General features: G+C 51.2%; 1 protein-coding gene across 1 annotated transcript; it reads right to left on the reverse strand.

Moving 5' to 3' along the window:
* Positions 1-701: 701 nt before the first annotated feature.
* On the reverse strand, positions 702-25,385 carry LOC311308467 (uncharacterized protein; the record flags this gene model as incomplete). Its single annotated transcript, XM_084437426.1, has 5 exons — positions 25,314-25,385; positions 19,977-21,681; positions 3,896-4,014; positions 1,413-1,522; positions 702-772 (listed from the first exon to the last, which is right to left on the reverse strand). The coding sequence occupies exons 2-5, from the start codon at positions 21,579-21,581 to the stop codon at positions 702-704; spliced, it is 1,905 nt and encodes a 634-aa protein (XP_084293552.1). The 5' UTR covers positions 21,582-21,681; positions 25,314-25,385.
* Positions 25,386-25,524: the final 139 nt, after the last annotated feature.

Consider the following 25,524-nt stretch of genomic DNA (forward strand, 5'->3'; position numbering starts at 1 on the left):
TTGCCCCACTTGTTCCTGGTCCGTGCGTCTGTTCCCGGGCTTCCCCTCCCCTGGCGTCGGCGGCGGCCGGGGCGTGTGTGTCGGCGAGCTGGAGTCTCCGGCAGCGCGGTGGAAAATGAAAGCACAAAGCAGCGAAAATGCATCAGCATGAATATTAGAGATGTCGTTAAAATCCGGACTCGGTTTTTTTCTCTCTCTCTCTCTCTCTCTCTCTCTCTCTCGCTCTCTCACTCACACGCTCGCTCGCTCGCTCTCCCTCTCTCTCTCTCTTTGGCTCTTTGTCGGGGAAGTAGGCCAGCAGATGGTGCTAGCAGTTATTAAATTAACTTTCACAACTTAACCCAAAAAGTACTGGATTTTCTCCACGAGGAGTGAGAGACCGCCGGTGTTCCGTTCGTGGGGAACGGCCGTGTCTGGCTGGAAATGCACAGATGTGGGGAACGAAAAGCCGTGGACGTCCGTGTGCGACGACAAGAAGCCCCTTTCAGACAATTCGGAATAAAAATAAACCGAGAGCAAAGACATGTGATCCAACACCACGGCAAACCGAAAATACCACGGCATGACCCCCCCCCCCCCCCCCCTCGTAGGGACACACACACACACACACACACACACACACACACACACACACACACACACACAGAGCCTCTGAATGGTAGCGGTAGCAGCAGCAGTAGAGAAGTGAGTTCAGGCACACTCTAGTGGGGAACAGGGAGAGAGGAAGACGGACCAACGCTGCCCACCGAGCTGAGCTTCCTGGTGGGGGATCCTACGAGACAGGAGAGGACACAGGCCCAGACAGCTAGGACCAGGGAGAGAGAGAGAGAGAGAGAGAGAGAGAGAGAGAGAACCAGGGAGAGAGAACCAGGGAGAGAGAGAGAGAGAGAGAGAGAGAGAGAGAGAGAACCAGGGAGAGAGAACCAGGGAGAGAGAGAGAGAGAGAGAGAGAGAGAGAGAGAGAGAGAGAGAGAACCAGGGAGAGAGAGAGAGAGAGAGAGAGAGAACCAGGGAGAGAGAGAGAGAGAGAACCAGGGAGAGAGAGAGAGAGAGAGAGAGAGAGAGAACCAGGGAGAGAGAGAGAGAACCAGGGAGAGAGAGAGAGAGAGAGAACCAGGGAGAGAGAACCAGGGAGAGAGAGAGAGAGAACCAGGGAGAGAGAGAGAACCAGGGAGAGAGAGAGAGAGAGAGGACCAGGGAGAGAGAGAGAGAGAGAGAGAGAGAGAGAGAACCAGGGAGAGAGAGAGAGAGAGAGAGAGAGAACCAGGGAGAGAGAGAGAGAGAGAACCAGGGAGAGAGAGAGAGAGAGAGAGAGAGGACCAGGGAGAGAGAGAGAGAGAGAGAGAGAGAGAACCAGGGAGAGAGGGAGACGAGAGAGAGAGGGCCCACTGGGGGGGGGGGGGTCATCAAACCTGAGGCAGGGGCCATGTGCGGAGGCTGACACATGGTTTTGGGAGGGAGCATGCAGGCATGCCTGGCCCGGAGCCTGGCGCGGGGGAACCGCCAGGTCGGCCCGGGGCAACTACGTCACATACACCTCAGCACAAAAAGAAACACACCCACACCTAATACCCTCATCGCACGCGAACACCCACCCACACCGCACCGTGCACAGGCTCAACACCGTGACAGCTGGCAGACTTCCTGGTTTTTGAGAGAGCCAGCGGAAGGGGTGTTTCCAGTATAACGACCAGAAAGCAGGGCATGTGGTCGCAGGTTTCTGTAGACGGGCGACGTAATGCGCGTACGTCTGGGCTTCTGTAGCCGCTAGCTGGCTCCCACGCTAGGTAGGACCGGAGGCGGGTTTGAACGAAGCTACCAGCCCCTCGCAGACCCACCGGAAGCTTTAGGGGCTTCGAGGATCCGCCCACTCTAGCGAGCGGCGCGGCTCGCTGCTGGAAATGTGATGACCTCACTCGCTGCGCGCCGACGCTCGCACATGTGCGGTGGTGGCTGAGAGGACTCGGAGTGCGAGGGGGGGGGGGGGGGTCCTTCAAGCCCCCCCGCTATTAGCCTGGCTTTCACGGCCCTCGCGGTAATAACTAGGCCTGCTGCGCATCACTCTGACCAAGTGGAGCGACACCTGAATCGATACGCCTGAACCTCACAACCATTAGCCTGTAATGAACGGGACAAACGCAGATAGATATTGGAATCATGATGAGTCTGAATCATAGCGTTCATAATTCTGTTTTTGTTTTTTTTAAAGGCAACGGCCGTTTCTGCCATGCAGGTAAATTCCTCAACGCCCCCCCCCCCCTCCATACAGCTAAGGGAGGACCATTTAGACTCGCTACACTATAACTATAAGCTGTAGACTATAGGAGCATATTGCATATTCCGTTGACTAAGCTAGGTCAGTACTAGGTGCCAGTACTAGTCCAGTTTTGAGTGTGGGCGGGCGGCCATACAAATCACATCATCCTAAGCCTCGTCCAAATATCTACGTTGTGTTCCATCGCTCCACAGGACATGCTGTATGGGCAGGAGGTGGGCGGCCATAATTGTTGTTTGTGGCTCACTGCGGCCTGTTTCACAGCGCGTGTGTGTGTGTGTGTGTGTGTGTTCATGCCCTCCCCTCTGTCTGAGTCAGCCCCTGTGGACATCTGATACAGCTGACAGACTAGGCCTTGGAGTTTGGACTGTGGGGAGGTGTATGTGTTTGTGTGTGTGTGTGTGCGTGCTAGGGTGTGTGGTGGGGTGTGTGTGTGTGTGTGTGTTTGTGATAGGGTGGGAGGGGGATGGGGGGGGCGAGGGAACTAAACAGCTCAGCACGCTCTGGCTGGCTCCCTGTAGAACGGACGTGTCACATGCCAGGAGGGAGCATGACACAGGAGCGTCGGCCCGTCGACTTGAAGTGCCGCGTCTGGCTGTGACGGCGCCGCTGGTTAGGACCTCGACGTCGACGTCGAGTTAAGAGCCGTCATGAGTCATGCCTGTAGTTTTTTTTTCATTCGACAGCGAAGGTATCAGAGGCTGAGGTAGATTTTTTTTTAAAACACACAAAAAACTAGGTCGCCATGACCTGGCTGGCTCAGACAGCAATGCAATTTTGTCATCCTTTCAAACAGGACCCAACCTCAACACAATGGACTACATATACGTAGGCTATTCAATGAGACAAACAGAGAAAGGAGGCTTGAGAGAGGTAGATAGACAGACAGGTAGCGCGAGAGAGAGAGAGCTTCAATGCCACCCACATAGGTTCGTACACAGAAAAGCTTTCAGCTGCCTGTGTGTGCGGCTGTCTCACCAGCTGGAAGTGTGCGTGTGTGTGTGTGCGCGCGTGTGTGAGATTGGCGCGGAGGGAACGGTGAACAGTTCGGCGTGCACATGCTCGAGCGGTCACATGGCGCGGCGGCTCCTTGGCAACACAACGGTTAAAATGCAAATCGCTCCGAGGCAGATCTGCATGCGGGGGAGCGGCTTCGCCCGGAGAAAGAGAGAGAGAACAGGACGGAGGGAGGGAGCGAAAGAGAGGAAATGCGTGTGAGCGTGTCAGAGAGAGAGAGGGAGAGAGAGAGAGAGAGGGAGAGAGAGAGAGAGAGAGAGAGAGAGACAGAGAGAGAGGGAGAGAGGAAGAGAGAGAGAGAAAGGGAGAGAGAGAGGGAGAACGAACGAGAGGGAGGGAGGGAGGGAGAGAGAAAGAGAAGGACAGAGATAGAGAGAGAGGGAGAGAGAGACCAGAGAGGACAGGTGTCAGTCTCTGAGTGCTCCATTATTACCTCATCACAGGACCCATATTAGCGTGTGGGCGACTCTTGTTTCTGGCAGCGTGAGCCCCGGGAGACGGGCCGTTAGGGAAATGAGCGCGGCCACTTGGGTCTTGTGGTGGGCAGGGCTCCAGGATTAGCCCAAGGGGGGGGGGGGGCTCCGTTTCAGAGACGGCTCTAACCGAGAGATCCGTATCCAACTGGCGCCCGTCCTCACCCACCGGGGCAGGGGCTCGGAGGCAGCGCCGTGCCAGCTTTGATGTTTTAAAGCAGACGTCACCGGGCAGGTGGACGCCGTGTTCTTTGAGAGCAAACACGGGGGGGCAAAACGTTCCCAAAAATGTGCTGCGATAAGGAAATGACAGGTGGTCTTTTTTTGTGCGTGGCTGTAAGCCAGCGCTCCTAGGATAGCGTTTGTCCGGTTATCACTCCCTCCCTCTGTTGAATGTTGACATGAATTTCTCTGTTGGCACCACAAGAGGCAGTAGTCCCAGCACACCAAAATAAAGGACACCAAAATCATCCCGCCGATCTACACTGCACAAGTAGAGTAGCGGTGAAAGCAATGGACTCCCACACAGGAGATTGGGGTTCAAGGCCCCGGTGGGGATGATTTTATGGGACTATACCCCAAACCTCCACATGTTCATCCTTTCACTCCGACCTTTACCCCTTGACGTATAGGTCAGATCCTGTCCCAACCCCAACCCTTATTCTAACCCCAACCCTTATTCTCCTAACCCCAACCCACACTAGGGACTGCAGGGCTCTAAGGTGCGACCATTTTACTCGCATTTGCGACCAAAAATAGTTTTGTGCGATCAGAAAAAATAATTTAGGAGCACACTGTGCGAGTACTGTTTTCAACTATTTCACTCGCATTTTTTGCCTAAAATAAATCCATGCAAATTGGATCAAACTAGAGTCAAAGTTTCGCACACCCGTATACAAAACTACAAGTACAACTTTTTAATTTTATTTTTTATTACAAGTCCCACGACTGCAACCTGCAACGCGCAGAACTCTCGTAATGACGCACGATGACAGCTCAGCTGCCCTCACTCAAAAACGACGCCGAATGCCCCTGTCAGTAACGTTAACAAAATGAGGAAAATGAAGCCCATTCAATCGTATTTTGCCCGGCAAAGTGGAACCAAGGAGAGAGAGGAATTCGGTGAGGCCCGGAGGGAGTCGAATCAACTGTCACTCAAAAATCGTTGTTAACACAAAGTTATATTGATTCGATTAGATTCAACATTGCACCGTAGCCTACCAGTAGCTTACTGCATCCACATCAAAACGCAATGAAATGCCGTTGACATCGTAAAAAGCATTTTTTTTTCATGAAATGCGTGTCATAACGATCCAATGACATGTTCCTTTGCATCTACATTAAACTAAGCTTTTCCACAGGTTTAAAAAAAAAAAAAGTATGATTATTTGCGAAGATATTGGGCTTTCTCCCCACGTTTTTTCACGGCACCGGCAGCTATGTTTCATATCCCTGCCTAAGTTCGCAAAGCATTGTGTGCATTTTCATCTACCCCTCGGTTTCAAGTCAGCATCTGAAAACCCTCGTTTTGGAGGACTGTTTGAAAGTCCACTAACCCTCGATATGCTCCCTAGCCCTAGAAGCTAATAGGAATGGGACACACTACCCTATGCGTGAACACGCAAAATGTAGGGGTAGGGCCAAGGGCTAGGGCTAAGGGGGTATTGGGATTGGGCCATAGTCTTCATTAGGACCAATGCACATGATGCAGTGTGTGGGAATAGTATAGTCTTCTTTAGGACCAATGCACATGATGAAGTGTGTGGGAATAGTATAGTCTTCATTAGGACCAATGCACCTGATGAAGTGTATGGAAATAGTATAGTCTTCATTAGGACCAATGCACCTGATGAAGTGTGTGGGAATAGTATAGAAGGAGAGGATGAGAGCTCCTATGGTGAGCAGGTTATTATTGTTTATTGTTGTTGGCAGTAGGCCTAATGTGTGTGTTGCTAATAAAAATGTGTTATTTCACATTTTTCGTTGCGCTCCTAAATTTCTTTCTGTGCTCCTAATTTTTTTTCCATTTAGGAGCACATATGCTCCTAGTGAAAAACGTTAGCTTAAGAGCCCTGGACTGGAAGAAGGACACAAAAACCAACCCGAAGATCTCCGCTGCACAAGTAGAGTAGCGGTGAGAGCAATGCCCTCCCACGCGGGAGATCGGGGTTCAAGGACCCAGTGGGGATGACTTTATGGGACTATACCCCAAACCTCCACACGTTCATCCTTTAACTCTTTCACTCTAATCTTTTTATCCCTTACCTTTGTCCACAAATAGAAGTTGAACCAATTGCAGCAAAATAGCTAACGTTACAGGAATCATCAGTGTAACTGCTTTAGCCACTGACAGCTACCATTAATGTTATGGAAGCTGCTAATAGTTGTTGTGAGCTCATGAGCTAACTGGCTAACCCACTCTTATTGTGCAGGATTAGCATTGGAAGCATTGTAACTGATGTGTCCAGGCGACAAGACCTATCTTAATTTATCACACTATTTCATGTCATTTCAATTCACAGCTATTTCAGTGGCATGACTAGCTTCCGTCCTACCAGTCCTGAACAGAAACAAGCCAGCCACGCACATAAGCCAGGCTGGACCTGGCCTGGTTAAACTACTCTAAAGTGTGCTTGAAAGTCAAACCTTAAGAGGCCCTCCCTTAAAAAAAAGGGGCATCTCTCCTCGTGAAGTGTGCCACGTTTGAGAATAGGCAGCGGGCGGGGGGGGGGGGGGGGCGAGGCCTTGATGAATGAAATGGGACTTGATGCACAGAAATGCTTCCGGAAGCCATTGAATAACAGCACCAGGTGATAATGAAGCTTTATGGAGGAAGAAGGGGGGGCGGGGGACACCACGTACAGTGACATCATCACCCATGCTGCAGGATTACTCCCTCTTCTCCACTCTGCCCCGCCCTGCTGTGACCTAGCAACACCAGCGGCCAGGGAGGGGTGTGTGTGTGTGTGTGTGTGTGGGGGGGGGGGGGGGGGGGGGTGGCTTTAGCGGAAGCAGGGAGGATGAGGCCCGTGGCGGGGGGAGAGTAGGCCGTACCGCTGGGCTGTCGTGCAGCGGCGGTGGATGAGGTTGTGGGTAGCTAAGCGCGGCGACGGGCCTGGTGACGAATTTGCGCCAGGGCCGCTGCCACGCCCCGCGCGTTCGTCAGTGCGTCACAGGTCGCTGGTCACGCCTCCAAACACTTGTGGCTGTTTTTTGTGGACCGACGGACGGACGGACGGGCCGACAGAGCGAGCTGTAGAGCCACCACCTCATTATGCGCTGCAGACTTAAGAGGTTTAGACGAGAACCACCGCAGATAAACAGGATGCTGCAAACACACTTCTCCAGTCCCCATCTCTGTGTGCATCTGTGTGTATCTGTGTGTATCTGTGTGCATCTGTGTGTATCTGTGTGCATCTGTGTGCATCTGTGTGCATCTGTGTGTATCTGTGTGTATCTGTGTGCATCTGTGTGTATCTGTGTGCATCTGTGTGTATCTGTGTGCATCTGTGTGTATCTGTGTGTATCTGTGTGTATCTGTGTGCATCTGTGTGCATCTGTGTGCATCTGTGTGCATCTGTGTGCATCTGTGTGTGCATGTGTGTATCTGTGTGTATCTGTGTGCATCTGTGTGCATCTGTGTGCATCTGTGTGTATCTGTGTGCATCTGTGTGTATCTGTGTGCATATGTGTGCATCTGTGTGTATCTGTGTGTATCTGTGTGTGTCTGTGTGTATCTGTGTGTATCTGTGTGTATCTGTGTGCATCATAGTGTATCTGTGTGTATCTGTGTGTATCTGTGTGTGCATGTGTGTATCTGTGTGTATCTGTGTGTATCTGTGTGCATCTGTGTGTATCTGTGTGCATCTGTGTGTATCTGTGTGCATCTGTGTGTATCTGTGTGCATCTGTGTGTATCTGTGTGTGTCTGTGTATCTGTGTGTATCTGTGTGTATCTGTGTGCATCATAGTGTATCTGTGTGTATCTGTGTGCATCTGTGTGCATCTGTGTGTATCTGTGTGCATCTGTGTGCATCTGTGTGTATCTGTGTGTATCTGTGTGTGCGCAAGTGTGCTCCTAGATCCGTCTAGAGCATTCAGCTACAAAAGCTCTTCGGCCCAGGCAGGCCACAGAGGCCGGCATGCTAATTTCTCATTAGCGTTCGGCGTTAGGTTAGTACCACCATCAGCCGCGGTGCCTCTGCCGCGCGCGCCCAGGCACGGGTGTCTCGCCGCTGGAGCCCCAACATGCGTTTAAATCGCTGCTGGAGACCAAGGCTCAATAGCCGGGGCTTGTTAGCACACCGTTAGGAATTCAGCTAATTGACTCCTTCGGTTAATTAAGAGGCATCACCAAGCCATTCCCACCTGTGAGAGCAGGAGACGAGGAGTGGGTTGTGTGGGTGTGGGAAGTGGCTGGTTGAAGGAGAATGCTGGTTCGGGTCTGGTCAGAATCACACAATTATGACAAAAGCGCATAAGTGCGACTTTTTGCCTGATATTGTTATTGTGATTAGTAAGTGCGATGAATATTTCAGATAACTATATTTTTTTGTGGTGCCACCTTCATATATATGTATATGAAGGTGGCATAAAAAAACTGAATACAAATCTGAAAAGTGTTTGCTGTCTATAAGTGAAATTGCTCACAGTGCTCCAAGCAGGAACGCATGTGATTCCTCAGACAGCATAAGCAACCATGATTCATCCACATGCCCCCAGAACACTCGATGGAAAACAAAATTATTAAATGCATTAATTGTGACCCCTTTTGCGATTAGTTCATTGCAGAGGTCATTACTGCGATTAAGATTAATGCACGATTAACTGCGCGGCTATACCATCAAAACTCGATTAACTGTGGAGCCCTGGGTGGTAGGGCTGGGTATCGATTCGAAATTTGAAGAATCGATTCGATTCCGATTCACAAGGTTCAGAATCGATTATCACGATTCGATTCGATTATTACTATTCATTCCTTCATTTATTCATTAAATAAAAGATCGATTTTGAGATTCATGAATCGATTCTGAATCATTTGATTCTGAATCGATTCATCTATTTATTTTTTTAACCCAGCCCTACTGGGTGCGATGTCCTACTGGACACCAGGGGGTGACTGACGGAGAAGACGGGCAGCCTGCGGCCAGACAGATGGGTCATTGTCTCGGACCCTGCCAGACCCCTAGCTAGAGGTCGGAGAGGGCAACAGAACGTGACGCCGGAACCGAGTGAGAAACTTCATTTGAGAGCTTGGTTGCCGAATGTGTCCTGGCCACACGCCGCCGCCACCCCCCCCTCTCTCTCTCTCTCTCTCTCTCTCTCTCTCTCCCTCTCTCTACGTTGCTGTGGGTCATGTGGTCAGGAGCAGCAGGTTTGGATTGCTAAGGATACTCGTTATCTCATTAAAGAGCGTCAGTATCCTGGGTCTGGCCGGGCTCCGAGGTCAGTGAAGAATGCACCTGGCAGAGCACAAGCCCAGCTCTGTGTCAATCAACCCCAACTGACCGACCCAGTCAAGGGGAGGAGTGTCCAGGAGTGTCTCCCCTCCGGCCGTTCTATTTTTAAGAGACTGTCCACAGAGGGGGGCAGTCACTCAAGTAGATCTAGGAGGGCATTTTAAGAGCTGGCAAAGACAGCGTGTGTGTGTGTGTGTGTGTGTGTGTGTGTGTGTGTGTGTGCGCGTGTCTAAGAAAGACTGCGAGAGGGAGCTCATCCATCTGAAGGGGAGAGAGGAGACCTCCTCCGCGATCGCCGGCTGCCTGTAACCGTGTAGCACGCTCCCATAATCCCTCAGGCGGACGGACAGGTTCGTTTGAACCCCTGCTCCCGGCGGCGGCCCTGTCTGTTCTGACGCCGACGCCGTACTGAATCGAGGCGCGGGGAGGAATCCTGTTTCCCCGAGACGCGGCGATACGGTCAAAGCGCCAAAGCGGATGGCGGACGTGGATCCGTTCGTTACGCTGCACAGAGTTGGTACGTCCACACCCGGGGGGAGGGGGGGTCTCTGAGCGTGGGCCCGCCGGGGGGGAGGGGGAAGAAGAGAGGGAGAGAGAGAAAGAGAGAAAAGGAGAGAGAGGAGGAGTGCAGCAGGAGGGCTCCTTGCCAGACCTTTACAGCTCCTTCATTATTGAAGCTGTGCAATAAGAGGGAGCAGAGCTTGAAGACAAGACACACACACACACACACAGGACACACACGCACGCACGCGCACACACACAGGACATACACGCACGCACGCGCACACACACACACACAGGACATACACGCACGCACGCGCACACACGCACGCGCGCACACACACGCACGCGCGCACACACACGCACGCGCGCACACACACACACACAGGACATACACGCACGCACGCGCACACACACGCACGCGCGCACACACACGCACGCGCGCACACACACACACACACACACAGGACATACACACAAGCACGGGATATACACACACAGACAGACTCAGGCCGCAAAAAGAGACAAGCAAACACTATCAGCGACACTATCAGAGAGAGAGAGAGAGAGAGAGAGAGAGAGAGAGAGGGAGGGGAGGAGAGAGGGAGAGAGAGGGAGGGACAGAGAGAATAACAGACAGAAAGAGAGAACAACTAAGAGATAAAGTCCAGGGCAGGCTGGGAGCTCGGGGGGGTTTGATGAAGTCAGTCTTTTTTTTCCTGCTCCAATTTTCACTTCCTCCAGAGGAGACAGCTGCCTTTGAGGAGGTTCATGGGTTGGGGGTTGGGGGGTTGAACCATCTCTCTCACACACACACACACAACAGACTTTACTCTAAAAGCAGGAGCGTGGGGGATTGGGGATAAGCAGGACTAGTCCTCCATCACACTAGCACCACTACCAGGTCTACAAGGATTTTAACCCCTGCTAACCTTTAACCTTTCAATTCACTATAGTAAATACAGGCTGACAATTTACTCACAGCATCGTACTCGCGCCGTTCAGTGGCGCTTGTGTCAAAGCTGGAGCCACGTTTGCAGTTACAAGGCTGTTTGTAGTGGTGAGACGCTAATGACAGGGTCAGTAGGAGACAGCCCCGTTCAGCTGTGAGACCTGGTCAGTAGGACACAGCCACGTTCAGCTGTGAGACCTGGTCAGTAGGACACAGCCCCGTTCAGCTGTGAGACCTGGTCAGTAGGACACAGCCACGTTCAGCTGTGAGACCTGGTCAGTAGGAGACAGCCATGTTCAGCTGTGAGACCTGGTCAGTAGGACACAGCCACGTTCAGCGTTGAGACCTGGTCAGTAGGACACAGCCAAGTTCAGCTGTGAAACCCGCACTTCCACACAGCAACAGAACAATTCTAATTTCGTTGTACTTGTACAATGACAATAAAGACATTCATTCATTCATTCAACAAGCAAAGGAGTGTCCCCCCCCCCATGCCGACTGCTTACTAGTGGCCTGTGGAGAATTCAGAGAGATATTCTAACAGTAATCTCATCTCAGTAATACTAATTTGTTTTTAAATAGTGTTACGTTTCTTATAATGTAGTATTTATGCTATGCATAATAATTCTAATTTCGTTAACTGTAATATGTTTCTATGATATTGTTAAGACAGAAAAAAAATCCAGGAGCTTGCTCGATCGACTTGTTTAGAGTTTATTTTTTTTACAGTTCTATATTGGTGTAGCGGTATCCGAGTAAAAATGTCCTCCAGTCCCTGGTAGAATGGCAGCGGTTAGAGGTTGGTTGGTTAAACTCACTCCTTAAAGGAGCACTAACAGTCCCTCCAAGAGGGTCGTCCCTCTTGGCGCAACGGTTAGTGTGTCCGACTCACAAGCTAGAGAGCTCGTTGAAGCGTGGTATCGAACCCCTGGGAAATCCCTTATAATTGGTTACATTGGCTCAAAAGGGTGAACTTTTTTTTTTTGTGGTTGTGTATGAAATGCGATATATAAAATCAAAGTTTGATTTAATTTGATCTAGTGAACCAACACCCAACAGTTATGTTGCCCTTCCCAAAATATTATCCTAGACAGCCTGTTCTACGAGTTGTTTTCATATGTTGTTGACAGTTGCTTCAATCAGCAAGACACTTTTTTGGCCACCGTCAAAAAAAAGATACCTGTGTGACGTCTTTTAGACACTTTCTGTTGACAATCCATGATATAACTGGCAGCCCCATGACACACTCAACATCTCATATACAGACATGTTTCAAGGTGAGAGAGAAATGGGGGCTTTGTGCTATAGGGGCTTTGAGCTAAACCACCATGTGATATCAATTCTACAGAGGTATATCAACCTCATAGGTCGTCTGTAAGAATACTGAACGTTGATGTTGTTACAACCAGCTGCTGTAGGTGTTAAGTGCAGATCACACCAACCCTACGGGCGGTCAGCCAGCTGCGTTTGACTGCTGGGTCAAAGTCAGACAGAGTCAGAAAGAATCCGCCATCATAGAAGTGCTCTGCCCGGACATTGTCACACTTCATCTGCAGGGCTTGAGCTGAGTGGGTAGTGAAAGTGGAACCAGACAGCCATGCTTCTAAACTATTTTGTTTTTTAACACCTTAGTCAAGAGGATTTCGACTCAAATTGAAAGGGCTTTCATCATAAATCACTAACCGATGCTTCATAACATGAATCATCAATGAATCAGAAGTGAGTCTAGTCTGGAATCAAGAGAAACAAAACATGGGCAGATGGGCGGAGCCAGCGCATTACCTTTCAAATCCAGCTGCCTTTGAACATTATTTTATCGGGAGCGTATAGTCGGGACTAAATGAAAAACTTGTTTAGGGACAGTCTTGTCCCTGACCAGGAACTAAGCACTTGGACTTGGTCCCCAGGCTACCCCTGGAGGAGGACAGCTTGGATGAGAAAAATGCAGGACAAAGTTTTTGTCTGTTGTGTGCTATGTTGTAAATCGCACCTTGTGTGCCAGATATATGCTACTGACCGCTCGCTATAGCGCAGGACTCGTTAGCAATACTTGAAAGTGGACATCTGTGGTCAGTGACCAATCACAGACCAATCAGCCTCCCCACACAGCCCGCTGTCTGCACGGGCCAATCATCCTCCTCGTTCGGAATCGGACCGGATTTTCATCGTCACAGCTTCTTCGTTCTCTCCGCAGCCAGAGGTTCTGGGTACTCAGATTAAAGCGAGTCCAACCTCAGCTCCTACGCGGGCCGACCAGGTGTTCACACCAAACCGAGGTGGTCCTCCGGTCGCACCCCCTACTGTTTTCCACCGTCAGGTCGGGGGGGTGTTTTGGGTCTCAGTCATTTCCATGTTGACATTCTACCGATTCGCCTGAGAAGACCATTTCTATCAGAATCAACCCACCATTTTGTCCTCTAAAATGTTAAAACATTCACTTATAATGCCAGCCTGTGTGCTGGTGAGTAAGAGGGAGTCACAGTCACAAAGTAGTCATAGTGGTATTGCGGGCGTTCTAGGAGTTTAACATTAAACTTCCCTGTCACGTCTGTAGAGATGTCTCCTTTTCCACAGAGCTTGAATGTTGTGAAATGAAGCTTTCACTTTGTAAATAAACTCTTGTGTCACAGCCGCCCGGCATCCATGGCAACCGGCGAACCTGGTAACTTCCACCAGCCGCTACCTGAGGAACCTGTTCCCTCGGCGACTTGGATGATGATAAATCAGTAACTGACACACCAACTGCCATTTCCATGGACGAAGCAAACACTGAACGCTAACCGACGCGTCTGCAAAGTGAACGAGTCCGAGGCACGGCAACCTCTGTGTCGACCATTAAAACAAACCAGCACAATGTCATTCATATTCAACTCCCCTTAACCTTGCCTTACTCTGCCCTTGGTTAATTCCGAGTGAGAAGGGGGGGGGGGGGGGTTCTCTCTCTTAAAAAGAATCCCTCTCCCCCTCCCCTGTCTCTCCTTCTGTCCCCAGAGACAGAGCCGTCTTTAGGGTGCCGGCGTTCTCGTCCCCCTCCTGTCAACGAAAGGTTAACGTGACCGGGGCTCAAGGAGGTCACGTTGTGTCACCGGCGCCCAGCATTCCAGCCGGTCACACAGAACCGCGGGTCCGACTGCGCTCAAAAGGCCTGCCGAAACGCGCGCTCCCCGGCCAAACAAGTCAAAGCTATTTAATCCCCCCGTGAACGGACAGAGAGAGAGAGAGAGAGAGAGAGGGAGAGAAAGATAGAGAGAAAAATGAAGAAATAAAAAGAGAGAATGCTTTTTATTCAGACCTACTGTGCAGTTTGGCTGGCAAGGTTCCCACATGCTCCACAGTCTAAATCCAAGTACGGCTCACCCCTCCCCTCCCCCGCCCCCCCCACACACACACTCCTTCCTCCAGCCCTCCCCTTCCGCACGCAGCCAAGACCGCCTGCTTTATACAGCAGACTTCCTGTTCAACTCTGACCCCCGCCGGCCACGCCCCCCTCTGGCATGCCTCCACCACAGACAAGCAGATGAGGCCAGATACAGGCTGGGAGAGAGCACGAGAGAGAAAGAGATAGAGAGAGGGAGGGAGAGGAAGGGGGTGAGTGTGTGTGTGTGTGTGTGTGTGTGCGTGTGTGAGAGCGTGAGAGAGAGACAGCCTATCATCTCCTGGCCACACAGAGGGCAGGTTTCCCAGTAGCGCGGGGCCCCTCCCCCTGGGCAGAGTGACATGGTGTCGGGTTTCAGGGCTGGCTGTGGTTGCTGCCTGGCTAAGAGTTATATAAACCCTGCGAGGAAGGTCAGGAAGCAACAAAGACAGCCAGTCAGTGGAGGCCCACTGACACCCAGGGCTTCACACACACAGACCCCTCGTTTCCTACGCCCCAGAGGCCAGGGAGCAAGAGAGGGCAGGGGAGGAGAGGAGGGGGAAGGAGAGGGGAGGGGAAGAGAGGGGGGGTAGGGGTGGAGAGGAGTAGGGAGGAGAAGAGAGGAGGGGGGAGGAGGAGGGAGGAGAGGAGTATGGAGGAGAGGAGAGAAGGGGGGAGAAGAGCTGAGGAGAGGGGGGATAGGAGAGAGGAGTAGGGAGGAGAGGAGAGGAGGGGGGAGAAGAGGTGAGGAGAGGAGAAGGGGGATAGGGGAGGAGAGGAGTAGGGAGGAGAGGAGAGGAGGGGGAGAAGAGGTGAAGAGAGGAGAGGGGGGATAGGGGAGGAGAGGAGTAGGGAGGAGAAGAGAGGAGGGGGGAGAAGAGAGGAGGAGAGGAGAGGGGGATAGGGGAGGAGAGGAGTAGGGAGGAGAGAGAGGGGAAGAATAGGGAGGAGAGGGAAGGAGTAGGGAGGAGAGGGGAGTGGAGGAGTGGGGAGGACGGGGAGGAGAGGGCAGGGGAGAGGAGGAGGAGGAGGAGGAGGAGAGGGGAGGGCGTACGGGAGCTATCAACGACATCTAAACCAGTGGTGCAGGCAGGAGGCACCTGCAGCACATCAGTTATTCAACCCATCAGTGTCTGGGAACTGGCTGCCTTCATCACACTGTGGTGCCACATGTTCAGGGCAGTACTAGTGACTGCAGAATACCACACATAACACACTACAAAATAGGCCTGGCAGAACCAGCTTGATGAAACCAATACAAGGCTTTAGTCGGTCATCTAGTAATCCTACTATTCAAATTGCATCATCCGCATTTTCTAAAGAAAATGATGGGCAACATGTACATGCTGCATTATTACTGCCACGACCAGAACGTAAATGTTTACATTTTGTTATAATAAATTAGAATCTAGGATATTTACTAGGCCTATATACTGTAATATATAGCCTTAATAATATATATTATCATTGAAGTAAATGCGTTTCAGAGCAGTATGAGAGAGGCCTGTCTTCACAGTGCACAGGACAAAGCGTCTCTGTTGAGAAGTCAGTGTGTCTGCAAAGCATGAACAGTAGCAGCCCGTGTCACAGCCAAGCGCAGTCTCGTGACGAGGACGACCGGAATTGCCATCTCTGGTTCTCAAGATCACAGATCCCGGCCAAGCGCGGTCCCGTGATCCGTACGACCGGAATGGCCACCTGTGATTCCCACTACCCCACATCAGTCTCTATGACAAGGTGTAGACAGACACGCAGATTAATAGACAGATAGACAGATAGAGGGACAGATAGACAGATAGATAGATAGACAGATAGATAGACAGACAGTCTCCTCCCCTCTCCTCCCTACACCATGTGATTCATGGTGTACTGTCCCTGAATGTTGTGTGTACTGTGTTGATTTTAACCACTGTGTACCAATTTGACCATTGCAGGTCGGCCTTTTAATTCCTGGCAGGGGGACTGCCGACGGAAACTAGCCTTTTGGCTAAAATCGGATGCATTTACACTATGTGTTTATTAATGTATGTTGTCCCTCTTAATCAAATAAACTAAACTGAAACTAGATAGACAGACAGACACAGACAGACAGACAGACAGATAGACAGACAGAGACAGACAGACAGACAGACAGACAGATATAAACAAGAGAAAGAACTGGGACTATATACATCCATATATGAGGTAAAAACAGGACTGATTCTGGTTATTGTTGATAACATGAACTTGCCCATCCATATCCAATGATCTTGGATATAGTAGTTGGTAATAGCACTTGATTTTAAATCAATAACCCCCCCCCCCCCCAGTATGACAGAAAAATCAAAGCCAAAATGTTTCACTCGCATTTGGGCAAAACCTTACTGAATAAATACCTGGCAAAATCTGTAGGCTGATAAAAGATCTGCGATCTTAGTAGTAGCAGTCAGTAAGTAGCCTTGAGAAACAATGGTTCTCTGGCCTAGTGTTCCACAGAGACAGGAGCCTATCTCCTGATTCCTTGGCGTGAGGCAGCTTGATGTACAAGTACTCCCCCTGGACATGAACCCCAATCCAACCCTTGATGCTGAGTGGCCAGCAGGGAGGCACTGGGTACCTTTTTTAAAGTCTTTGGTACGACTCGGCCGGGGATTGAACCCCCAATCCTCCCAATCTCAGGGCAGACACAACCACAAGGCCACTGAGCTGGTGTAGTAGTCTCCTCTTGTCCCTGGAGGACAGATATAGAACCACCACATGACAACATTGGGCCTCATTCACCAACCAAGTTAAGAATTTCTTTCCAAGACGATTCTGGTATTCACCATTGTTCTCACATGTGGGAACTAAGAACAGCATCTACTGTACGAACACGGAAGAGCCGTCTTAAGTAGGCTACGGACTATTCGCGCGAAAGACATGTTCATTTAAAATGATTTGTGATTGTCTTTACTTCAAATCTACAGTTGTATAATATTATAGAATTGCAATACTATAATATTTGTATCATTTATCTTATGGTTTTCATTATTTTACAAAGCGAGTGTCTGTCCAATAATATCCCCGATGCACCATCCAACTGTGTGCCCTTCTCCGGATACAGCGTTAACTGAATGAGTAGGCTAATATCATCCCATGCATTTTACTGACGCTGCTAAATATGACAGGTGGAGTCCGGTCTTAAGATATTCATTTGGGCATGCCGCGTTGACAGTTAAAATCAGATTTTGATTGCCCACGCTGGATTCGACCTGCAGTCCTCTGACTTGCCAACGCACCTACAACCCCACCTAAACCATTATGCTATCGAAAAGCTGGCGATTGGAGGGCGTGGATATTCATTCAGAGAAGTGACATCTGCGCACGACCCTGTAGTTGCATGTCCTTATATGGGGCTGGCGGGGAGTTGACCTGTGCTGATTCGGGTGAGCGGCCTCGCGCTTTCAACTTGGGAAACCACGGGATTCATGGGATACGAGAAGCCAGGTGCGAACTCATCCAGCGGTTTACGAACACGTCGTGAATCAGACGGGAGCTTTCCTTAGAAACGTTCTCTGGAAGAAATTCAAGAACGTAACTTAGGAAGATATCGGTGAATGAGGCCCCATTGATCGTGGGGGCCTCAAGAATTTGTCAAGAGTCCGGCAACCGAACCCTCCTCGTAACGGTCGGAAATCCTAATTAGCCACATGCACCGCAGGGAGAGGGGGGAGGGGGGGGGGGGGGTGCCAGATTGGGAACCATCCCCTGATGCCCTGCCTGTTCAGCAAACACACTATCTGTCGGCTGTTCACGCACCAGCGCACATGAATAGTGCAGTCTGCGCACGAGCATCAGCATGGGGCTGTGGGTGTTGACACAGACAGGGGAGAGGCTCGGCTCGCTCACTCGGCGGTTCACGCCCCCCCCCCCCACACGAGGCTCTGTGGATGATGGACAAACAGGTTTCCTCCAACCAACCGCTTCATGCTGTGCGCGTCTATCTGCCTGCCTGTTAGGTGGTAGAGGAGGCAGACAGGGACAGACAGACAGGATGCTCCGACCTGTGTGTCATCGGGGTCGTGGCAGAGAGCAGGATACTGAGCTCTGGGGGTCTGCTAGTGGTGGTGGATTGCATTGTGTGTGTGTGTGTGTGTGTGTGTGTGTGTGTGTGTGTGTGTGCGCGCGCGTATGTTAGATGGAGCTGATCAGTGCTCAGTCTCCTGTGTCAGCAGTAGGTCAACAGACAGGCAGACAGACAGGCAGACAGACAGGCAGACAGACAGGCAGAGAGACAGGAAGACAGACAGGCAGACAGGCAGACAGACAGGCAGGCAGACAGACAGACAGGCTGTAGTGAGGTGATGCTACTGAGGCTCCTCCCAGTGTCGTGGCGGAGGTCTGTGGATGCTGCTGCGCTGCTGGACAGCTCTACTCCTTCATCCCCCTCCAGCCTGTCAGAGCCTGCTAATGCTCTCTCTCTCTCTCTCTCTCTCTCTCTCTCTCTCTCCTCTCTCTCTCCCTCTCTCTCTCCCTCCCTCACACGCATCTACACAACACATGATGCACACACACATAAAAAAAAACGTGCTTACTCTCTCTCTCTCTCCTCCTCTCTCTCTCCCTCCCTCACGCATCTACACAACACATGATGCACACACACATAAAAAAAAAACGTGCTAGCAACCGCAGCAGCAGTAGCCACCACCCCCCCCCCCCCTCTCTCTCTCTCTCTCTCTAACTCTCTCTAGACATGCGCAAGTCAAGAGCCTCTAGCCTGGCCTGACCCACATCTTGATATAGCCCTAAGCATGCTTACAGTAAGTCCCTGAGACACTGCTGCCGCTCTTAATCAGAGGGTACCTGGCTGCTGGGCGCCGCGAGGACAGGCTGGACAGATCATTAGCATTTAGAGGAGGCTCCGCCCCCCCCGCCCCGCCCCGCCCCCAAACCCCCGTGATTGTGGGCTTCCAGCAGCAGACACGCTCGCACTCTTTCAGGGCTGGTTAAACATTACATGGGTGGCTGGTGTCTGCCAGGCGATATGCAGGACAGCGTGTCACACGGCTCTCTACGTGTCAGCCAACAGCCCAACCTCCTCCCACACCCTCCCCCCACACACCCCCTCCCCCCACACACCCCCACACACCCCCAACGAGGCTACAGGGGCCAACGCATACTCATTTTCCGCCTCTTCTTAAATCTGTCAAACGCATTCCGACCACTAATTCCATTTCAACTGCCAGTTCCCCCCTTTTCCTACATTAAATTCGGACTCAAAGGGGGAGTAGGGGAGATTGATGGACACTGGGAGACGGGAGGTGGGGAGATTTGAATTTGAATCCGATTTAGGGGGAAATATTCAGTTCCTCACACAGTGTTGGTTGACAGCGTCGCTGCTGTGAAAGAAAAGGCCTCCTATTGCAAAGTGTAAGAAAGAAATTGGGGGTAATGATGTTCACTTCCAAAACTCAACTTGGACAGGAAAATATAGAAATTGGGCTTCTTTAGTGATTGCTCACCACCTGTCTGTCATAGCCTGGGCCAAAGTAGTGCAAAATCACCAAAGAAGCATAAATTCTATATTTTCCTGTGCAAGTTGAGTGCTGGAAGATAAAGTCTTTTACCCTGAACTTCTTTCCTACACAAATATGTCTAAAATCTCTCTCTCTCTCTCCTACACAAAATATCTCTCTTTCCTACATTAAATATCTATCTAACATTCTCTCTCTCTACATTTTGTATATTATTTTGTATCTTATTTTGCATTGGTATTTTGTACTGTTTGCACTGTCCAGTCTCGTCCCTGCACCCTGTCCAATGTCGTCTCCATCGGTCGGCACCACTGACCGAAGCAAATTCCTAGTACGTTGTAAAACTACGTGGTAGTAAACAACTTGAGGTTTTGATGGAGTGATGGAACGGATGTGTACTCCCCCTGGATCCCACGCTGTGGTCTTACTCCCCCTGGATCCCCCTGGTCTTACCTGCGCTTGTTCATAGTGCTCCATAGAAAAAGAGCTCCTGTCCTCCTCGTCCTCGTCCTCCCCGGGGCTGCCGTTGGTCCAGGAGCAGTTAGAGGCGTCCTGCTGGCTGAGAGCCGCCTCCAGCTGGGGCAGAAGCTCGTCCGCCAGCAGGTCGGGGGCCTCCAGGCCCTCGAAGCCCCCCCCCTGGGCCTCCACGGGCAGCAGGCTGTCCTCCAGGGCCTGGTAGCCGTTGCTGGCGGCGGCGCCGGGGGCCCCGGAGGGGGGTCTGGCGCGGTCCTGGGCCTGCTCCGCCCCCAGCTGGCTGGCCACGCTGGGGTAGCAGCTCATGGCCTGGCCGAACATCTCGGAGGAGTCGTAGGACCCCTGGGCCTGTCTGGACCCGCGAAGGGCCCTGAAGGGACACTCGTCGGCCTGGCTGACCGGGACCTGGGCCTGGTGCTGGTGCTGTTGACCCATCCCGGGGGGAGCCGTGGAGAACTCGCACCCGGCCCCGGAGAGCTCAGCCACCGCGGAGGAGGGGGAAGGAGCCATGGCGGTGGCGGTCATGGACACCGGCGCCGGGGACGACAGGGGCTGACTCAGGCCGGACATGCCGGTCGGTCCGGGGAAGGCGGAGTATTGGGGCGTCTGGTAGGCGGCGGCGGTCGAGCTGACCGAGCAGGAGGGCAGGGCGTGGGCCAGGGAGGCCGACGGCTGCATGGAGAAGGACAGGCCGTGGTCTTCCTGCGCCGCCGGCCCGGGGAAGGCCTGGGTCCCCTGGGCCAGCTGGTAACCGGGGGCCCCGGCCAACGGGGCACCGGGGGCCTCCGCGTAGGACTTGGGTAGAGCCCCGGAGCTGGGCACGGTCCTGGGGTGGAACTGGGCCCCCCCGATGGTCAGCTGGTTGTGGAGGACCGGACTCTGGGTGTGGAAGGGGAAGCCGTGGTGTTGTGGAGGAAGACCCTGGGGGTTAACCTGCTGACGAGAGTGCTGCTGTTGCTGCCGCTGGCTTAGGTGTAGCTGCTGCTGCTGCAGCTGTTGGTGCATTTGTTGGTGGTGTTGTTGTTGTTGTTGTTGTTGACAAGGGTGGTGCTGCTGCGTTTGTTGCTGTCTAAGGTGATGCTGCTGGTTGTGCAGCTGCTGCTGCTGCTGTTGTTGATGATGAAGTTGTTGTTGTTGTTGTTGCTGGGGATGTGCGCGGTAAAGATTCCCGTTCTGGTCCTGGTTGCCCCACATGGGGCTGCTGTTGGTGAACAGCCCGTTGGACTGGGGAGCCTGGCCCATAGGGGCGCTGTGGTACTGGGGATGCTGCTGGGCCATCATGCCGCCGCCTACTACCGGGCACTCGGAGCCGGAGAAGGGCAGCCCCATGGCGTTCTGGGTCTTCATGTTGGCATAGTGGCCCATCTGCTGCCTGTAGGGCATGGCCTGCTGCGTGGCCGCCGAAGAGGTGGCGGGCATCATGGCGGGGTGCTTCCCCGGCGGGCCCAGGGGCTCCACCTGCAGCGGCTCGAATCCCTCGCTGAGGTTCAGCTCGTCCACCAGCGACGGCCCCGCGGCGAAGCCCTCCTCGGACAGGCCCTCCAGCTCGCCCACGAACAGGTTGGGGTCGTCGAAGAAGTCCATGGTCGTGTTGTTGTCGTTGTTGTTGTTGTGGCACAGTGTCAGACAGTCTGCTGCTGGGTCCTCAGGCTGCTGAGCTACAGGCCGCCCGTCACGCCAGGCCCTGTGGGGGGAGACGACACCGCGGTTCAAAACACCCAGCTTGTTTACAGTTGTGGAGATCACAATCACGTTTTTACATGTAATCAAATCAATTAAGATTTGTTTATGTCCTTTATTTGATATCTCTGAATATTTCATATTCGGTTAAGCCGAGCTAATGTTCAAGCACCTCTTGTCATCTTTATTCTTAATAGTCAGGCTACTGATTAATAACTACGTAATAGACACCATGGCTCTGCCACATACACAACCCCGGTGAAACCGGCTTCCAAAAAGCCTGGTAAAAGTTGGCTGTGTACGGAGAAAACCAGAGAACACCATGTTTAAAAAGAGAATTAAAACACAGCTTATTTTTGTGGATAGGGATGCACAATATATCAATAATGATATCGGTATTGGACGTTTTTTAATATATCGGTATCGGTCCAATGTGCAAAACAGGGCCGATGTGAACAACCTAATTATTTCTGTCTAGCTGCTGTTGTGTGTTGTTTTTGAGAGGAAACAATGTGGTAGATCTATTGGCTTTTCCAAATGTTTTGGAAATAGAGACAGTGTTTACATGTGTTTTTTTGTATAAAATGTGCTTATCATAGAAACGTGTTTTTATACAGATCAAATCGACATTGGTTATCGGCCATGACAGCATTGTTAACATCTCTTATCGGTATCGGACAAATTTCTCATATCGGTGCATCCCTATTCCCTAGTTAAGGAGTTTGGTCACATTTTTACATGTAATCAAATAAATTCAGTCAGATTCTTTTTATGTTGTCTATTTGAATATGTCTGAATATTTCATATTCAGTTAAGCCTAGCTATGTTCAAGAAACCCCTCGTCATATTTATTCTAAAGAGTCAGGCTTAGAGTTATAACTATGTAATAAGGCTCTGCCACATACACAACCCCTGGCGCAACACAGGCTTCCAAAAAGCCTGGTAATGGCTGGCTGGGTCAGACGGCACTGGGATAATTGGCACCGTCAATTATCTCTGGCAGCAGCAGGTAGCTTGGCTAACATGTGTGGCGCGGTGGCGGTGGTGGTAGGACGGCTAAACCGAGCCAACTGCCAGGCAGCCACCAACCAGGTGCCTCCTCCCTCTGTTCAAAGCCCCCCACTGATCCTCCCAGCCCCCTCCCTGAGGAGCTGCCTGATGCTGCATCCTGTGTGTGTGTGTGTGTGTGTGTGTGTCTGTGTGTGTGTGTGTGTGTGAGGCGCAGACAGCTGATGCCATTTCAACAAACCTGCCTCCCAACCACAGACCGGCGGATGACGGAACGCCCAGCTCAGTCACGAATTGCTGAGGCCTGCTGTCTCACTACACACACACACACACACACACACACACACACACACACACACCCAAACCCACTGACACGCCGTCATGCTAGGTGCCATGTCATGGTTCTCAGGCGGTAATCTAGCAACCGTCTGTGACCAATGGTTTTTGTCATCTGATCTCAATGCAGAGGTTGACTGGAGCAAGGCAGGTGACCCCCAGTCTCTAGCCTAACCAGTAATGAGCTTTACTATGGTCTGAGTGCAGCGTAGGACTTCTAATGCACCTTTCTAAAAGGAGACAGAGGGGGAGAGGGGCAGAGCTGCCCCTAGCTCGAGGCTACACAGCCCAGCATCGTTCTGTGGGATTTCGACAGCCTGGGGTTTGTCTCGCAACACCCGCTGACCTGCTGCTGAAAGCAAGCTGTGTGATCGCACAGAATTCCCACCGTAGGTCCTTGCTTAGCAATGTTGTCCACGGTATTGGGCAGGAGGACATCAGAGTCCAATGGTGACATCGGAGAAAAATTCCTCTCTTCTGCACCCTGGCAGAGTAGCCTGATGAGTGACAGGACAACATGCAGTATGTGTCCCTCGATAACCACCAAAATCGTGTAGGTGTGGATCAGGATGTGATAGTTGTATTGAGTCTGATCATGGCACTAATCATACAAAACATGCTGCAAAACTAGCTGTCTTCCCCTTGATTATGCATAACTAAGAAGCATAACAACAGCACATGATCCTTTCACAATTCACATGATCTGCATAACTTTTTTTCCTTCTTCAGTAAACCCTATCATGGACAAAAACAGGCTACACCGAGAAATCTATCACGGCTTTCAGAGTACACGCAACAGGTAGACTACCCTCCTAAAAGAGAAATGCGTGCGTTTTCCTCTGTGGTGCTACAGTAGCTGGTGTTTCCTGCTCACCCCATGCAGGGCGAACCTCTTTTGTTTATCACGAGCTAGACCTTTGCCTCACGGCCACAAGTGTGCTTCTTCGAGCAGTCTACACACATCAGGCAGAGACTCTGTACACAAATAAATAGGCGTTGTCGCCATGACTTATCTATTTACCAAGATGAACAAACACGGAGATAAGTACAATCATAAGACGACCACACAAAGGCTGAAATAATGCACCAAACCAACACTTAGCTAGCATCCCTGGCTAGGTAACTGACTCAGTCAGATCTCACAGTGGAGAAGGACACTTTTGCAAAGCATCTTCGAGGCGTCTAAATCATTTTGCACAAAGCAATGCTGCAACCACGTGCAGCTGAGCTGACATATCTAGCAAATGGACGTAAGAATAAAGTTAGATTGCTGTTTCATGCAGATTATTCAATGATATGTGAATTACTTTTAACTTTTTCATCCATCAAGACAAATGCGCAGGTGTTGTTGTAGGAAATCGACCCAAGCAGCATCCTTCATCCTCTAATCAACACAGATGCTCGTGGCCTTCCCTCAACATCTTATTCCAATGTGGCCTTGCAGCTCCTGTTGTAATCCTGTGCCGCTGTTGTCACTGGGGTCCCTAGGGTAAGTTGTTTTGTAAAGTGGCAAGATGAAGAAACGATGTAAACCTCGACTTTAATCTTGAAGCGGGTGACCAAGCCAGGGAATCGAATTTTAACTCAAGATTTGTTCCGCTCGGGAGGAAAACACGTGTTCGTTCCTTCATCGCCACTTCCCAAAGCCCTCTCTCTCCTCTGCTCCTCTCTCTCCTCTGCTCCTCTCTGCTCCTCTCTCTCTCCTCTGCTCCTCTCTCTCCTCTGCTCCTCTCTCTCCTCTGCTCCTCTCTCCAATGGTGTCGTGACGCCTCGGGAAGGAGGGCAGAGGTGGAGGGAGGTCGCTCGGTAGCCATTCATCTCAGTGGCGAGAAAGAAATTGACCAGCCACCAATTCAGATTTAAAGGACAGACGGAGTTTCGTTTTCGTGACACATAATGAAATGGTCTAATTCACGCGTTTAGGAAAAGGAGACCGAAGCTCCTGGGCACGCAGCAGGTCGCTGTCAATTCAGGACCAGCACAAACACACCACCACCACCACGACAAAGCACAGCCCTAGTCATTCACTATGGGGGATATATCCAACTTTGCGACTACAACGTGAAGAGACATTTAAAAGTGGATTAATTCATCTGATTCGCCTCTTTTTAGACCGAAAGCGCCTGGCTAACGTTGGTAGTCGCCTGGGTCGGAGTGGGGTTTCCAAAGCCAGAGAGTGAGTGACCATCTGGGCTGCCAGCGTCAGTGTCTCTATCAATAAAATGACAGCTGAGCGCACTCCTAGGGACTAAAATGTCTTCTTGGGTGTATAAAAAATATATTATTACTTACCATAATGGACCAACGTGCGTTGAGTGAAAAGTTGAGCTAATAAAGAGAGATTTCTGTAGGCGAAGTTGTGTGTAGTTGTTACCGCTGCTGGCGACCACGGCGGCTCTACCGATGCTGACGTGACGACGATAAGACCACATTTGCATATCAGTTACTCGTTCTCTGATTGGACAGATGAGAATATGCCCCAAGTTTCATATCTCTTGACAAA

This window comes from Borostomias antarcticus, assembly GCF_949987555.1.
Source record: "Borostomias antarcticus genome assembly, chromosome: 4".
NCBI classification, from domain to species: domain Eukaryota; kingdom Metazoa; phylum Chordata; class Actinopteri; order Stomiiformes; family Stomiidae; genus Borostomias; species Borostomias antarcticus.